This window comes from Fukomys damarensis, unplaced genomic scaffold, assembly GCF_012274545.1.
Source record: "Fukomys damarensis isolate Sample0158 unplaced genomic scaffold, DMR_v1.0_HiC HiC_scaffold_1, whole genome shotgun sequence".
NCBI lineage: Eukaryota > Metazoa > Chordata > Mammalia > Rodentia > Bathyergidae > Fukomys > Fukomys damarensis.
Genome location: NW_022900913.1, coordinates 45,556,500 through 45,573,660, shown reverse-complemented (window position 1 = coordinate 45,573,660; position 17,161 = coordinate 45,556,500). Strand labels below are relative to the sequence as shown.

The following is a 17,161-nucleotide window of genomic DNA, read 5'->3' as shown; positions in this document are numbered from 1 at the left end:
ACTTAGTTGATTCTTTACTCATAATAGAATCTTTATATATAGGGCATAAGGGAACATTTCTGAGCTTGAAGTTCCAAACTTCTTAATTTGGCACCTCTTTATCTTCACTTCCCATCCTTTTTTCCTCAAACACAGCGTATTCCTGGTACAACGTCAAGCACTATCGTGAAAGGTCATCACCAGCAGTTTCTCAGTGTTTAGGTTTTATGATCCTATGGGTCACTACTGAGCTTGAGAAACACATTAAGTGGGTTTGCAGAACATAGTGGAGTCCATGGCATTGCTCTAGATTAAGCTGTGGCAGTAAGTTTTTGGCAGATAGTAGCTTCAGAGATGTCAGCCTCCATGACAGTATCTGAGTTTTGTTGTTTTTGTTATTTTTTTGTACAAAAGCCTCAGGTTACTGGGGAGAAAAGACAGATTGGCAAAATTGTTGAAGCTGCAAATTTCTGCTTATTCCAAAGGAACATTTTAAGCATATATTGTGGAAAGAATTCTGAGTCACTGTGAATTCTGTCATTAGTCAAGTTTATTAAGATTTATAAGCTGTTTTTAGTGTGGCTTACGTACCCTAGAATATTTTTTACTGATTGATTAGGTAATAAGTTTGAATTTGTTTCAAGTAAAGTCAGCAAAAGAGTGTAGTTTTGGTATAGATTAATTTTTAATTGCTTTTCTTCAACCAGCATTTGGCAAAGGAGGTAGCACTAGGAGATTGCATTTTTAAATGATTAGCTGTGGAAGATTACTTTTCTGGTCTTAATTTCTTCAGTGTATCAATTACAATTTGTATGAAATTACAAATGATTTATAATTCTGAAATGCACGCCCATGGTGTTGGAATTAAATGTATAAATTTTAAAAACAAAAACAAAGGAAGCCCAGTAGAGGGAGCTCTGCTCTTTTTTAAAAAAAATTTGTTTTCAGTTTACTGAGAAATGTATGTTTCATACAAGAAGATGTGAACAATTTTTATGATAATAGCAAGGCAGATCCCTGCTTACCTACAGTTTGCACCTCCTGAGAAGTTATCACTATCTTGACTCCTGTCAGGGCAGATGCTTTAGTGTGCTTCGGTGTTCACTATTATAAATTATATTGCCATGAACATTTATGGGTGCATCTCCTGCACACATGTGAGGATTGCCTATAGGGTACTCAAGAGTTGTACAGAAGTAGATTACATTCGGAGGACGTGTGTATGTTCAGCTTTCCTAGGTAATGGCAAATTGTTTTCCATAGTGGATATGCAAATTTTTGATTTTGCCAGTCTGGCCTGTATGGATTACTCTTCATGGTGATTATTTATTAAGTTTTAAGATATTTGTAGCACATGATGATTACAGTCATTGTGAGGAGCTGGTATATGTACATTACACATCTTAATTCTTTTTACCTCCTTCTCCCTCCCCTCATTATGGTGTTAACTTGAAGTTCTTTGATTACTGATGTGATTTAGTATAGTTTTTGTTTTTTTTTAGAAAGGGTCTCACCGTGTGTCCCAGGCTAGCCTTGAACTCACTATGTATCACACTGCCCTCAGACTCACAGTGATCTTCTTTCTCAGCCTCAGTGCTGGGATTACAGGTGTGCAGCACCATGCCTGGCTTGTATTAGTATAATTTTGTATGTTTATTCAACTTTATTGATTCCACATCTGGAAATGCTTGGTTCATGTCTTTTTCTATACATTTTTTTCTTATAGATTCTTAGTAGTTAAAAAAATATTTTGAATATTAATCCTTTGTCACTTATACCAATTGCAAAGACCTCTCATATTCTCTCTGTCATTGCTGGGGATAGAACCTAGGGCCTTGTGCATGCTAGGCAAAGGCTCTACCACTGAGCTACACCCAACCATGATTTTTCTTTTTTATTTATGGCATCCCGATGAATAGAAAAGTTCTTAATTTTGAATATATCAGTTTCTTTCTTTACTATATGGTTTTAATATCTTAGAATCTCTTCATTACCCAAGGTCAGAGAGTTATTTTCTTACATTGGGCAATGGTTTTGTTTTGCTGAATATTTATTTTTAACAGTGTGAATGAGGGATTGTTCTGGTTTTCCATTGCTGATACACTGTACCCCAAATTTCAGTGGGTTCTTTCTCTTCTTACAGCTGTGCTTCCTTTGTGCTCCTTGGCTTGTCTCTCTTCATGAGGTTTTGTTCTCTAGGGCATTTCCTCTTGGGTTGTGCTTCTTGATGCATGCTGATCTTGGGGTAGCTTATGTAATTATCGGGTGGCCAGGGAAGGTTGTGTCCCAAGAGCAAGTATTTCCCGCAGACAAGAAAACTGCTAGGTAGGCCAAGGGATATGCCTGGATCTCCATAGCATCGCTTCATTTCTGCTGAATTCTTGTTAGAGCAGTCATTCGGTCCACTCACATGATGGTGGGGCAGAGAAATAATCCCTGTTGGTGGGGAGTTTCCGAGTCACATATGAGGATGGGAAGAGTCTACAGCATATGGGAGGTGCTGTGGCCATTCTTGGAAAATACACCCTCATAGTTTGCCTTTATCTTTTTTTTTTTTTTTTTTTTTTTTTTTTTTTTTTTTTTTTTTTTTTTTTTTTTTTTTTTTTTTTTTTGAGACAGGGTCTCACTATGTAGTTGAGACTGAGCTGGAACTCACTATGTAGCCCAGGCTGGTCTTGAACTCACAGGGATCTTCCTGCCTCAGCCTCCTGAATGCTGGGATTACAGGCATCCGCCACCCGCTACCAGGATGCCCCGCTCCCTTTATCATAGTGAGATTACTTAGGATAGAGTCTCTACCAAGGGAGTAGAGAATTAGAACTTTCAGCCCCACCCACCAAACTCTTATACAAGACTTTGTGAGAGTTCCAAGGAGGCGGGACACTTAGACTCAAATGCAAAGAGGAGGAGAAATGCACCCTGCCTATTGGCAGTGGCAAGATCACACTGCAGAAAAGCACAGGGCCAGCTAACTGCCATAAACACCTTTGGAATGTAATTATCTTTGGAAATGTGGCAGCCCGCCTCAGGGAGGCTACTTTATTTTTCCCAGAAGGATAACCATTGACCCAGTACTGTTTATTGAACATTCCATGCTTTCCCATAGATCTACTCTGTTATAAATCATGTTTCTAAATTTGACTGCTTGTTTGTTTTAGATTCTCATTTAAGCCCAGGGTTTTCAACTTGGGACAAATTCTGCAGGGACCATTCAGCAACATCTGGTGAAGTTTTTGATTGTCATAAATAGCAGATAAATAAATAAATGCTGGAGAGTGCTGCTAATGTCCAGTGGGTAGAGGCCAAAGATACAGCTAAACATTCTGCAGTGCCCAGGGCAATCCCACAACAAAGAACTGTCTCTAAATGTTAATGATGCTGCCATGGAGAAACCCTGGTTTCTGCAGCTCTGTGGCTTGTGACATTATCTTCACTGGCCTTCATAATCTAGTAGGGCAAGTTGCCTCACTTTGTCTTTTTTCTGTAAGCCTATCTCCATTATTTTTGGCCCTTTGCGGTTCCTTTTTTTTTTTTGGTACCGGGGATTGAACTCGGGTCCTTGTGCTCACAAGGCAGATGGTGGAACCACTGAGCTAAATCCCCCGCCCTCCATATGAATTCTAAGAGTCCCTATATTATGTTTCATGAAAAGCTTTATATTTTCATTGGAATTTCATTGTAACTACAGATCTTCATGAGGAAAATTGAAATTTTATAATATTGAATCTTCTTATTCACCAATGTGATATTTTTCTCTGTCGATTTAGTTCTTCAGTGTCTTTCAATGAAGTTTTGTAATTTTCATATGAAAGAACTTGCAAATCTTTTGTGCAAGATGCTTCTCTTGGCTAGTTAGTTACAAGGCTTTTAAAAAGTTGCTTTCCTCTCTTGGTTCTTAATTTTCCTGTGTGAAAAATGTGACATTTGAATTAGATCAGCTCTAAAGGGCTTTCTAGCCCGAGACTGCATAATGTTAGGATTAAATTGATAACTTTCAGTGCACAAAATAAAAGCAGTCCACTGGAGAGTGTGTCTCAGACACACTTGGCTCAGACAGAGTCACCAGACTTTAGTGAAAATAGCTAACACCCCTCTGAACCTCCTGTTGATAGCTGCAGATGTCATTCATGGCAAAGAGCTTGTCTTTGGAGGAGCTGGAGTGGGAAAGGAACTCCTTGTCATTTCTTCAATCTCTGTTCGCACATAAGAAATTCTGCTTTGGTCTTTGGGTGATGATACTTGTTTTGGGGTGTGAGAATGCAAGAAACCCATTTTTGAATCTAGAAGGACATTTATAGATTATCCAATTTAATTCTTTCACTAGAGAAATGAACAGATGTGATTTAGAGCTATTTTTTACTTTCTAAAAGACACACAGTTTATGAAAAAGCCAAGCCTAGAACTCAGGTCCAAGATTTTTTTACCATAGTTAAGAGAATTGAGTTGGCTAGTAAAGAGTGGGTATGGGTGGTGGAGTAAGGATAAAGATTATGTTTAATTTTTAATGGACTGAGAGGTGGATTGGTCTGTGAACTCCTGTAATCATATGCAGTAGAGTGTGTGTGTTTGTGTGTGTGTGTGTGTGTGTGTGTGTGTGTGCATGAATGCTGTAGTTTAACTGGAAATGGAACTTTTGTCGTGGCTGTGGTCTTTTAACAAAATTGGATTGGATGCCAGCCTTATCAAAGTAAGATACCATGATTGGCTTTAGAGATTTATTTGGTTTATATTTTAGACTCTTTTGGGAAAACTGCCTTAGTAACTTGATTACCAGAATCTTCAGCTTTCGTTTATTTATCTTTAACTTGATTTAATGATTTCCAGACTCCCCCCCCTTTTTTTTCTTACTGACTCAAAACTGACTTTTCAAGTAAAGTGCGGTTATTGGATGTTCTTTTCAGAGAAGATGAAACTCATCTTTTCTCCATTAGTCATCTGTTTTCAAGTCTCTTGAGAATGCTTTTGAAATATTTCTCTACAGTGCTGTTATTATTTGTGATTCTTCTGATTCACCTTGATACAAACTTGCCTTGAAAACTATAGATGTTTTAAAATTCCTTGTTTCTGCATTTGCTTCAAGAATAAATGTTTCATGTTTTGGAATACTTTTTCCTTGAATATTATAGGTAAGATTTTAAGCATTTATTTTGGCTCAAATAAAAGTAAAAATAAAAGTCACCAAACTACTGATGTCTGTATTGACAGGAGGATGCAGAGTTCGTGCATCTGCTTTTGCAATGTACTGCAATGCCTTTTCCCTATTTTGTGGGTATTTGAGGGGTGGGATGTTGAGTGTAGGGCCTTGTGCATGCTCAGCAAGTGGTCTGCACACTGCGCTGCACCCTCAGTCCCACAGTGTGTTGTGATGTATTCTTTTCTGATAAGCTCACAGAAGAAGATCCTCTAAGAACAATATATACTTAGTTTTAGTTCTTTATTATGTGTGGTGTAGGCCAGCAAAAAGAGAGTTTGAATTGATGGAGGCTTCCCAGGAGTTGTCCAAGAAATGATGCTGCTGGTAGACAAGAATAGGAAGAGGGAAGCTGTGTAGAAAGGTAGAATAAGGATACTGGGCAGCTTTTCTTTTTTTTTTTTCTTTGAGTCAGAGTCTCACTATGTAGTTCAGACTGCTCTGGAACTTACTCTTTAGCCCAGGCTGGTCTCGAACTTGCAGCAATCCTCCTGCCTCAGCCTCCCAAGTGCTGGGATTGCAGGTGTGTACCACCAGGCCGGCAAATTGATTTTTTTTTTTTTTTTTGAGGATACTGGGCAGCTTTCTGGCTCCTTCAAGATGGACTTTGAAGTTGACACTTCCTACATGAATTGATATTCAAAGGGAATTAAATTTAATTAGAGTTTTAAAAATACTCTAATTAAAGTGAATATTAGGCCAAATGATTTTGGTGTTAATATATTCTTCCTTAGCAAATATAGGGGATTTCTTCATCATTGAATTTATTTGGAACTTACCATCTATAAGTTTTGGCTGAAGTTATATGGCAATAATGATTTCAAGGTGGGTGAAACAAGGGACCTAGCTTCCCATTAAGAGCACCTTCGGGGCTTTGGATTTGGCACAGTGGTTCTGCTGCCTGCCTTGCAAGCGCAAGGACCCTAGTTCAATCCCTGGTACCAAAAAAAAAAAAAGAGCACCTTCAAACATGACAATAAAAAATAAGAATTTATTTATTTTTAAAATGTATTGTATGTTGGATAACTTTCTCTATAAATCTTATTTGATGTGCATAATGAATATTTTTTAAAGCAATTTTTTTTTTTTGGTACTAGGGATGGAGCCACTGAGCTAAATCCCTGGCCAAAAAAGCCATATTATTATTGGGTACAATTAGCCATGTTTAATACTTTGATGTAGGATGAGCCCATTTATTACCTGATGTTTGGGGTTATTCTATAAATTTCCAAGTACACAGCTGTTGTTTAAATATCTGTCTCCCACTGACTGCAGTGATAGAGCATTTCTTCTTGGCTTTTAGATTTCCTCCTTCCTCGCCCCTGAAACCATATCCAAAGAAGCCCCCATACCAAAATGATGTCATTAAATTCCCAGGATGGAATGATTCTCCAGCAGATACCTCACAAGAGAACATCCCAGTGAGGCCAGTTGTGATGGTAAGTGCTGTGACTAAAAGACATAGGACCCTTCCTGGGAGAAGCCATTTAGTAACTCTCAGGCTTGGAACTTAACCTTATCTTCTCCCTCTTGGTCCTTTCTGACGGTACTCTGGAGGGTACTATAAGACAGGACTGTTTAGTCAACAGCTGAGAGACCAGTTAACAAAGATTGGCTTTTTCAGTTTTTCACTCTTGCCCATTGACTTTTTGACCAAATTTATGAGATATGTTTACATTACATATGTTAGAGCATTTTTCTGTTAAAACTCCCTTTTCTTGTCTGTTCTCTGACTCACTCTTCTTCCTGTTTTCTCATGAGCTTAGTATAATTATTATCAGTTGAAAGTGAGAAAGTAGGGCATGACATGATGTATTGTGGAATGATCTATGACACTATATATGAACAAAGGTAGATTCTTTTAATATTGGAAAAACCTCAGCTTACTGTGAAGTAGAGTCCTTCCTTATTTTTTATTTATTTTTGGTATACTTTTTTCCTTGAAATATCCCTTGAGAAGACTGTCAAGATTGAGATAATACTAAAAAATAAAAATACAGAGAAAAGCTTATAAGGCAGTTTTAAAGAATTTTATAAATACTATAAGGTTTTAAGTTAATGTAGTCAGGTATGACTTGATGTCCAAAACAGTTTTATTTGCAAAGATATGACAAAACCATTTTTAGGCACTGTGGCTAAAAAATAATTCTAAAGTGATTGCATTGTGTTTCAGTTTGGAGAAACAGTTAAGAAGCTTAGAATTTTATTAAAAAATGTTTCAAGGGAAAGAGAGATGCTGGTGAAGAAAGTGGGGTCTCCATAGGGTCATGCAGATTTGTCAGGTTAATTGATGATAAAGATGGGCTGTGTCAAATTTGTGTCTTAACAGACAGCTGGAGACAATGAGCCTGGAACTTAAAGAAGGATGTATTTGGATGTCCTGTATTTATTAAAAGCGTTTATTGAGTGTGCCTGTATGCCAAGCATTGTGCCAGGCTTTAGAGACAGTAATATGTACCAGAATTATTACTTTAGGGCTCACGGTCCATGGAAGCACACAACACAAAATTAACTGTTAGAAAACAGTGAAAATTCTCTGAATAAGTGTTTTCTGAGAACTTCTAATTTGGAGTAGTTAGTTATTGTCTAGTTGATAGTTTTTGTCTTAGAGAAAATTAAAATATAAGTTCCAATAGATCAGGTACACTTTTTTGAACATTTGTATTAAAACACCCAATATGACTTTAAAGTAGAGTTCTTATTCAATAGGCATTTTTTTCATTGTAAGGTCACCTGGTGTTATTGACATACAGAGATAAAATCCCGTTAAATTAATGTCCTTTTACTGGCATTGATCTACTGACATCCCTGTTCTGATCTCCCTGGTCCTGTGAAGTTGCTCCCAGTGTTCTGAATGTCATTCAAGACAGAAGACCAGGTGTTCCTTAGCGCATTTCCATCCACTGTTCAGGGCTTCACACCAGTGACAGCCACTTCAATTTTTAGTTTCAGATTTCTCAGGAGCTCTGAGTGATTTGCTAGAGTTCCACATTCATCAGCTGCTTGACCCCCCCCCCAAAAAAAAAACCTATTTCTTCCTGGGCCATCTGTCCCTTACATTTTTTTTTTTTCCCATGTAACTTTTGTCTTGCCTTTGCTTTGGTCCCTTTGAAAGGAAGTGGTAGGGGTTTGCACTCTATACTTATTACGTGTAATTTCACCAAAGCCTGGCTCCTGTCCAAGGAAGAACAGGGGCGCAGGATCTGTTTCCTCCTCGGAACATTGATGCTGCTTTTAGAATGATGAGGTTAATTGTCAATAAATTAACAGTTCATCTTTCTTAGGGGCCTTGAGCTTGTCATTCCTTTCTACTATATGTCTTTCTTTATGTTTCTGTGTTCAGTTTGCTTATTTTTGTTTTGTCTTGTCTCTTATCTAATTATATATATAAAACAAATAAAGTAAAGTAGAGCAAATACAATTATTTGTTATGTATGCCAAGGAACCACTGTTATATGAAGAGCAGTGGTGTAGCCTTTAGAGCCAGACTGCTGCTTTGATTCCTGGCTTCTTCCATTACCAGGACACTAGGATAATAGGACCTTGTAAGGTAGGGTTGCTGTGAAGTTAGGAGAGTCTGTACCTATAAAGTGCTAAGTATAATGCCTGGAACACAATTTCTCAGTAATTGTTAAATGCTATTGCTATTATTAATTTATTTCATAGAATTGTTTTAGGCAGAAAAGAAGAAAATGAGTTATCCATAATATTATCTGGAGAGAGAATTAGTATGATTAATTTTTTTTTTTTTGGCCGTATCGGGGATGAACTCAGGACCTTGTGCTTGTGAGGCAGTTGGTGGAACGACTAAGCTAAAACCCCCTTTTTTCATGCATGTTTTTAACACAGAAATGAGCTCCTACAGACTATTTTTGGGCCTCTATTCATTTAGTGTGTTATATCAATTTTTTTTATGTTGTTAAGCTGTTTTGTATGCTTTTGAAATAGGGTCTGGCTCTGTGTGTGTGTGTGTGTGTGTGTGTGTGTGTGTGTGTGTGTATAGCTAGCTCAGACTTGCCTTGAACTCTGTGTGTAGGCCTGGAACTGGTGGTGATGCTCCTGCCTCAGCCCCCTCAGTGCTAGGATTGCTGCATGCCTGGCTTACTATTAAGCATTGGGCATTATTTTTAATGTTTGCAACATGTTTCATAGAAAAGTGATATATTTTATTTATCTTTACAAATATTTTAATATATTCATGAGGTTATTTTAGGATACATATGTAAGTAGATTTGCTAGGCAAGTGCAACAACTTTTGTGCTAGACTTGTAAAACCCCTGTTTTAGATGTTTAAAAATTCACATAGTTATGCAGCCTTTGACATTTTTTATAATTCAGTAATTTTTTAAAAACAAAGAAAGCAAAACCAAAAACCAAATGAAAAATACAACCTTCTTGTGTCTTTCCTCCCCGGATTAATAGGATTTTTCTATAATATTACTTTTACCAAAACCTATTAGTAGAAACTCTTTGGAAATGACTTCTAATATGCCTTTAAAGGTCAAAATTTTATCTTTGTCATTATGAAAAGAAAGGTTTATAACTTATGTCCATGAGCTTATATGAGAAATGAGCTACTGAGAATCCTAGGATGTAGAGCCAAGGGTCTGGGGGCAGACATTTCACCACGCTAAGCATTTGCTTTTTTCCTCTGCATGGTTGGTTCTGCCCTCCTCCCTTGAGGTGTCCTCAGCTGTCCTTGTCTTTGCTTTTCCACCTTTTGCAGATGCCTGGGATTGGGCTACTTTCCAACACTGTACTTATTTGGTATTTACCTATAAAAAGAGAGAGAATTCTTGAAAGTAATAGACTTCTTCTTTTAAACAGTCATTCAATTTAGGGCAAAGTTAGATACTCCTTGTCTTAATTTCGAATTATTAAAAATTTTTTTATTGTGACTTCACTGATTAGTTGGAAGTCAGGCCAGAAATATTAGCTAGACAATGCCATGCTTAATGCCTTAACTCTTGTGTAACTTGTGAATATTCCTTTATAGTATCACCTAATTTTAAGAGTCGTTCTTTCACCTCTGAGGTCTGTGTAAAGAAGCTTAGTTTACAAACACTTTATTTCCATCTTTTCATTATCTCACATTTTTTTCTTTTCCCTTATTCCCCTACCTGTCCCACCTTCCCTACACCTTTAGCTAAAGTGTTTGTAGATGGGGAGGGGAGGAGGGGGTGAAGGGAGGGCAGGGGTAAGGGGAAAAAATGAGAATCAAGACTTGTCATGTAGAGGTACAAGATCCCAACAATGAATGTAACTGTACTGTATCCCTAAAATGTACCAATAAACTCAATTAAAGCTGAAAAAAAAAACCAACAACAAAAAAAGAAGCTTAGTTTATGATTCTACTCATTTTAAATCAAATGATGTATTGTCAAATCAGAGACATTTCTCCAAAACTCATACAAACTTATACTGAAATATTTTCTCTTTTACTATCCCCTTTCTTCTATCCCTTGTCATTTCTCCACCCTCTCCCTTTGAATCAGAATTCTGAGATGTGGTTCAAGCGTCACAGTATTGCCATAGGCGAGGTGCCGGCCTGCCGTCTGGTCCACCGCAGACAGCTGACGGAGGCCCATGTGGAAGAAATATGGAAGTCGATGACCTTGTCATAGTATGTACATTTGACATGAAAGAGAAGTTTTACTAATTTTCTTCTATTTTGCAGTTTCACTACTGTTTGCATATTTCCTGAAACTACATATAAAAATCTCGGCTTTGTATAATTTGTACCTATGCCATTTAACTGACATAATTTAACTGAATTCTAGGAATTGTCTATTGTCTTCTATGTCACAGCTAAAAATAAGAGTTTAAAAGTTCTTAAATTTTCTGGTAAGACTGTAATCTTTCACTTTATAAACATATAATACAAAATTTAGTCTGAATCTTTAAGATAAGTACTATAGATATAATTAAATTTAACATTTTTACAGCATTTTTTTTCCCCCACAAAGATATACTGGTAGCAGTTTCTTACCATTGGATAAGTTAGTTTTTGTTTTATAATATTTTTTGGTTATCAAATTACTTTCTTAGAATTCAGGGTATTATATAATTAAATCATTGAAGTAACGTGTTAGTGGTGAAAAAAGATATCTTTTAATTTTACGTTATCATATTGTATTTGTAACCATTTTGCCAGCAAAGACTGGGTAAAAATAAATGAAATAGTGCATCTTACAGATTAATCTTTTGCAGTGTCATTCTTTTAGTTAAATCATGATTCTTTGAAAGTAATTAAATAATATAGTTACTATTTATCTTTTTAGTTTACAGAAAATCCTTGGCCTGGATTCCTTAGAAGAAGTTTTAGACATCAAACTCGTCAACTCCAAGTTCATCATTCATAATGTGTACAGTGTTAGCAAGCAGGGAGTTGTTATCCTTGATGACAAGTCCAGTAAGTGCCTGAAACCTGTTTGTTTTTGGTTGATCCAACATGTTGGCTGCATAGGCCCATCATCTCCTATTTAAACCTTTTGTAAATCCTAAATAAATTCACTCCCTCATCACATATATCCTCTCTCACCTCCTAACACTTTGTTTATTAAAAATACCTTTTAACTGATTGTTTAGACTAAGAAAAAGGAATAGAAAGGGGAGTATCCAGGAGTAAGGGCCTCAGGAACCGCCCCCCCAGGCCATTTCATTATTGTTTCCATGGGAATTGAGTGGTTGTGTATTATTCCTCAGGAAACTCAGGAAACTATCATTAACAGGAGTCTGTGTAAGACCTGAATGCTTGAATCAGTTTTCATATGGGCACTGGAGTGTGACTCCAGCATTTAGGATTCTGACTTAATTTTTCATGTTAGTCTTTTTGTCAGGTCACCTGGGATAGTTTTGAGTTATGTCATTTTATTTCCTTTTTGTTAAGGTTGCTCTTTAAATGCTAAAGATGCTTTAATTTTTTTTTTTCAAATACCTTATTTACAGATTAAGCCAATTTAAAGATAAGGAGAAAAAAAGACACTTAGCAGCCCTCAGACCTGGTTTTTCTTTTGGTACCGGAGATCAAACTCAGGACCTTGTGCTTGTGAGGCGGGCACTGCACTGCTGAGTTAAATCCCTGGCCCCAGACCTAGTTTTTGATTCAAACAAATACAGTCATGGTGTCTATAGATGTCCATAATCCCCAGACTGATTTTTTAAACTTCTTTTGTAAGGATAGGGGATGGACCAGAGTTGGATAAACACTATGATTTGTTCTTCTTTTAGTTTTAAGTCCTTGATGCTGAGAATTAGCTGGAACTAAATGACATTTGAATGTGTAGCACTTTTTCAGATTTTATAAAGTATTATTTAATTCAGAGCTGGAGGCTCCTGTGCAGCCAGCAGAAGGTTTCTTACACCTTGTTTCCTGGCAGGAGCAGAACCTGTCTTTGAGAGTGGAAGAACTTTGCCTCTCTCAGCTGCTGTATTAGGAATGGAGGACAGTGGGAGCCAGGGATAGATTTATGGGGACTTCCTGAGTTGTTATGTGGGTACCAACGTATAACGTTAAGTTCCCTATAATGAGGGATAATGTGGCCTTTGAAGTACATCTTAACCTTTCCACATTTTCTGAGTGTAGTGGATTAATACTTTCAGCTACTGCCATAAGAGCAGTCATCTTTTGTTTTTGTAAGTACTTCAGGAAGAATGGAAAATTGTACATTTGGTGTAACTCAGTTCAATAGTGACTTCCCACTTTTGCAGAGTAGAAAGAACAAGTGGAATCATGATGCTGGCCCATTTCACAGTGTCGGTTGCAGGGCCAGGAGGGAAAAGACAGCTTCAGATGGTTCTGCTGTGGCTTTGTGTAGCAGTGTTACTCCTGTCATTTTAAGATTGTCCTAATTGTAATAACCAAGATTTAATATGTTTTTGGAACTTTCTTGACCTAAAACATTTTGAAAATAGTAACAGGCAAAATGGTACTTATTTCGAACCTACAAAGTTAATTTCTTTTTTTTTGTGTGTGTGTGTGTGGCTCTGGGGGTTAAAGTCCTGACCTCATACCTGTAAGCACCACCACCGAGCAGCCTTTATTCTTTAATTTACCTTTAGTTTCTTTTTTAGAGACTGTAAACTTGTTTCACAAATGCATTTGCTGACTAATATCTTTCCTTCTTTGTATTTTTTCTTTTTGTAATTCTTAAGGTTAATTGATTTATTTGCTGATTTGTATCTCTGAGACAAAATGCCCTAATTTTCCTTTCCCTAAATCTTGAAAACTGTTGTATAATGATTTATATAAGCATATGTTATAGCATTGCTAAGTCAAAAGTTCTGTTTTAAATGTTCTGATACATAAGACAGTGATATTTCATGTTACCTAGACAAGTAATGCATTCTTATAATACCAAGTATGTATATAATTCCTTGGGTTACGTAGAATTAAATAAAATATTCTTTTTAACTCTCGTTTTTTCCTGTAGAAGAACTCCCTCATTGGGTACTGTCCGCTATGAAATGTTTGGCAAATTGTAAGTACTAATTATCTGCCAGTTTTAGGAAATTAACAGAAACTGGTAGTTTGAATTACAAAATATTTCTACTGAGTAGCCTGATCATTGATTTGACAACAGAGAGGCTGGCATTTAGTTATTTTGGAATTGATATGCTTTTAGTGATAAATTTATGACTAAGTGAAAGGGCTGTGAGATATCAGTTTTTCATTTGTTAGGTTTTTTGTTTTTATTTTTTGAGACAAGATCCTACTCTATAGTCAGGCTGGCTTTGAGCTCCCAGTATAGCCCAGGCTAGCCTTAAACTTGTGGCCTTGAACTTGTGCCTCAGCTTCCTGGAGAAGAATTCTAGTTATAGTGGACCCTTGACTTACAAACTAGATCCATTCCTGAGGGCTGGTTTTATCCAAGTTAGTACAACGGAGATCTGGATGTTTACCTGGGTAAACCCTATAGATAACAAGAGGCAGATGAATCTTCTAATTAACCCAAGTTGTTCATTTGTCAGGGTCCACTGTATTTTAATTGAGTGGTAATGGTGTTATTTGGCTTAAAGAAGCTCTTTTGAATCTTATAGATACCTCAGAAGGCCAATATCTTTGTAGGGCAGAATTTGCATGTACAAATGAGTGTATAAATTCTTGAATTAGTAGGCCCCAGATTATTAATTTAACTATAGTTAGTTTTGTTTGATTATAGAATGAAACCATTCAGCTTAATGTGGGTAATCTTAGTGAATTCATATGATTATATACTATCATTTTGTATGTGCACACAGCAACATTAGCTTTTGTGAAGCCCAAAGTTCTCTGGGTTTAACTATTAGATTTTCATTGGTTTTTGATTACTATCCTAGAAACTTTGTGATATAAAGTACTGTGGTTTTAGCTTGAGGAAGTGCTTTTTATTCTTCTTGTTCAAACATTTGAAGTAAATTAAATTATATCTTCAGCCAGAGTTGGCAATGATGAGATAGGAAGTATAAATAGGAAGTTAAATTGTCCATTTCTGAATTCCTAGCAAGATTTGGAAGCTGGTCAGCTGCAGTGAACATAGGAGGCCAGTATAACACATCTAAGCTATACTATGTTGTAAACTGTGGTAAGGTGTGTTTATGATTCTTGATTTTCAATGATGACTAAAATATAGCAGCAAGAAATACAATTTTCCTTTGAGCAAGATGTGCTGTGCACATAAAGCCAGAAAACCTATAAGGAATGTTTAGAATAACAATTTCAATAGAGAGGAAGGATGTGAAGCATGATTTAGTAGTGGTTACAGGTGTATGAGGCGGTATTCTGGCAGGTAGAGAATGTTGGAAGTAGGGATTATGTGTCAAAGCGGAAGGAAGCCAAAAAGTAACGTCAGCCTTTTGAATAGCTTTGTAAAAATCTCTTTGTTTTCCCAAATTCTTCTTGTCCCTCAAAATTTACCTTGAGACCCTGAAAGTTATGACCTGTTCTTTGTCTTTCTTATCCTTAATAAGTCCAGATTTCCACTGTCGTCATCTAAATTGGTACAGAAAGGGTAGGGTGAATATAGACAATTTGAAGGTTGATTTTCTCCTTTTTTGGTAAGCCTGCAACTCACCTCTTTCTCTTTTTAATTCCCCCTCTGCAGTTACTGTAAAGCATGCACATATGAGCCTGGGTACTTTAGTTGTTGGCCAGGCTTATTCATAGCTGGCATAGAATGAGAGATTTGTGCTAAATAAGTACAAAACCAGTTTAACTAGGTTTCTCTTTTTGCATGTAGGGCACAAGAAATTGATTAAAAAAAAAAAAAGAAAAAATTTAAAAAGCCAAAGCATCTCTTTTCCAGAATCTCTCAGGAATAACATGAAAAGCTAGAGTAAGAAAAAATAGTCTTAAAGGTCAAAGTGATTAAGAAAGAAAAGATCTCTAAAAAATATGACTGCTGCCGGGCCTGGTGGCACACACCTGTAATCCCAGCACTTGGGAGGCTGAGGCAGGAGGATCGCTATGAGTTCGAGACCAGCTTGGGCTACATAGTGAGTTCCAGGTCAGTCTCAACTACCTAGTGAGACCCTGTCTCAAAATTTTTTGCATATTTTTTAGTAAGGCTGATGAAATGTTCATGAAGGGTATAGTCACTTGGAATGAACCACATACACATCCTGGTATATCTATGCAGGGATTCATTCTAAGTGGTGTGCCTTGCTGCTGAGACATGTCAAACTTTTTACTTCAGTTGCTAAAAATGCACTAGATCAGGAGGAAGCAGATAAAAATGGTGACTACATCTTCTGATAGTTTATGTGGTGTCACACCGTAGATGTTTCATTATTTAAGTCCACAATTATCTTGTAAGAAGAGAACAGAATTTTGAAAGGTAAGAGTTTTTAGAGAAACCAGAGAAACCCACTTCACGATGTCATAATGCATTGAAATGTGAAGGCCCAGAATGCTTTATTGGCCTTTTTAAGGTGGCTTGATCCCTTTTTAGTTCCAGTGATTGCGCAGGAAGAATTTCTTTCCAGTTTATCTTTGCATTTTCTTTTGTTCTCCTGGGGATAGAAGTCTTTTGGGTACTGTTGTTTAATCTTGTGCTGGCCCTGAACTTGCCAGTGGGTTTTTGCCTCTTTCTTCCATGGTGTAATGGAAATGAGGAGGACTGGCTAAAGTGCTCCTCAGGGGACCTCTTGCCATTTGCCTCAAGGCACAGGCAGGTCCAGTTTGTCAACTTGCTATAAATCTGTGCTCATAAATGGATTATTGGGGACATTTGCTACCGGTTTTGTAGAGAGCATTTCTTGTCAGTTTGCAATAAATCTGTGCTTGTAAATGGATTGTTGGGGGCATTTGCTACCAGTTTTGTAGAGAGCATTTCTTGTTTCTCTCTCGTCCCAAATACTGATAGATTTTTCTTTGCTTCATGGCTGGCATAGAGTATGATAGAGTGTTTCAGCGATCCTAAGGTTGTTCCAACTTGCAGTCTGACTCTGCAAGATAAGCTATCATTTGATGGCAGTTGTCAATCAACAAGAGAGTTTATATTCATAATAAATTAAAATGTGCAATCTCTTTTTTGGGTTTTCTTTTGAAAAAAGTTTACATTTTTATTAGTCTATTGAGGAAAATGATTATTTTACTCAATTCTATGTAGAGTTTTTAAATATAAAAATGATGAAATAATGAGAACCTATAAAATTTGCTTTATAACTTGTGTATTATATATGTGAGGTAATTGTTAGGTTGGTCAACTTTATCAAGATTGGGAAAACAATGAATATTTTGAAGAAAATTATTGTTTACATTTAATAAAAATGCCTTTCTACAGTAAAATCATAGTAGATTCGATTTAAAGTATATTTACATAAGCAGAATGTTTAATGTCAGTTTATATAGTGTCAGTTTTCCACGTGACAACTTTTCTGGCCATCTGAATGCCTGTTTATCTTGAAGATCTATATATATCACATGTATGCACAGATTCTAATACTCAGAGATAATTGCCTCATTAATGTTTCTTTTGCTTTTTTTTTTTTTTTTTTTTAAAAAGGGGCCAA

The 17,161-nt window shown here is 36.6% G+C and overlaps 1 protein-coding gene across 1 annotated transcript in view; it reads left to right on the top strand.

Annotated features, from left to right (window-relative positions):
• The window catches only part of Depdc1b (DEP domain containing 1B), a 64,663-nt gene that overhangs the window by 18,394 nt on the left and 29,108 nt on the right, over positions 1–17,161 (top strand). Inside the window, exons 3-6 of the mRNA XM_010626927.3 lie at positions 6,474–6,609; positions 10,666–10,793; positions 11,452–11,582; positions 13,603–13,650. Coding sequence (XP_010625229.1) covers positions 6,474–6,609; positions 10,666–10,793; positions 11,452–11,582; positions 13,603–13,650 — 443 coding nt within the window. The remainder of the gene's footprint in view (positions 1–6,473; positions 6,610–10,665; positions 10,794–11,451; positions 11,583–13,602; positions 13,651–17,161) is intronic.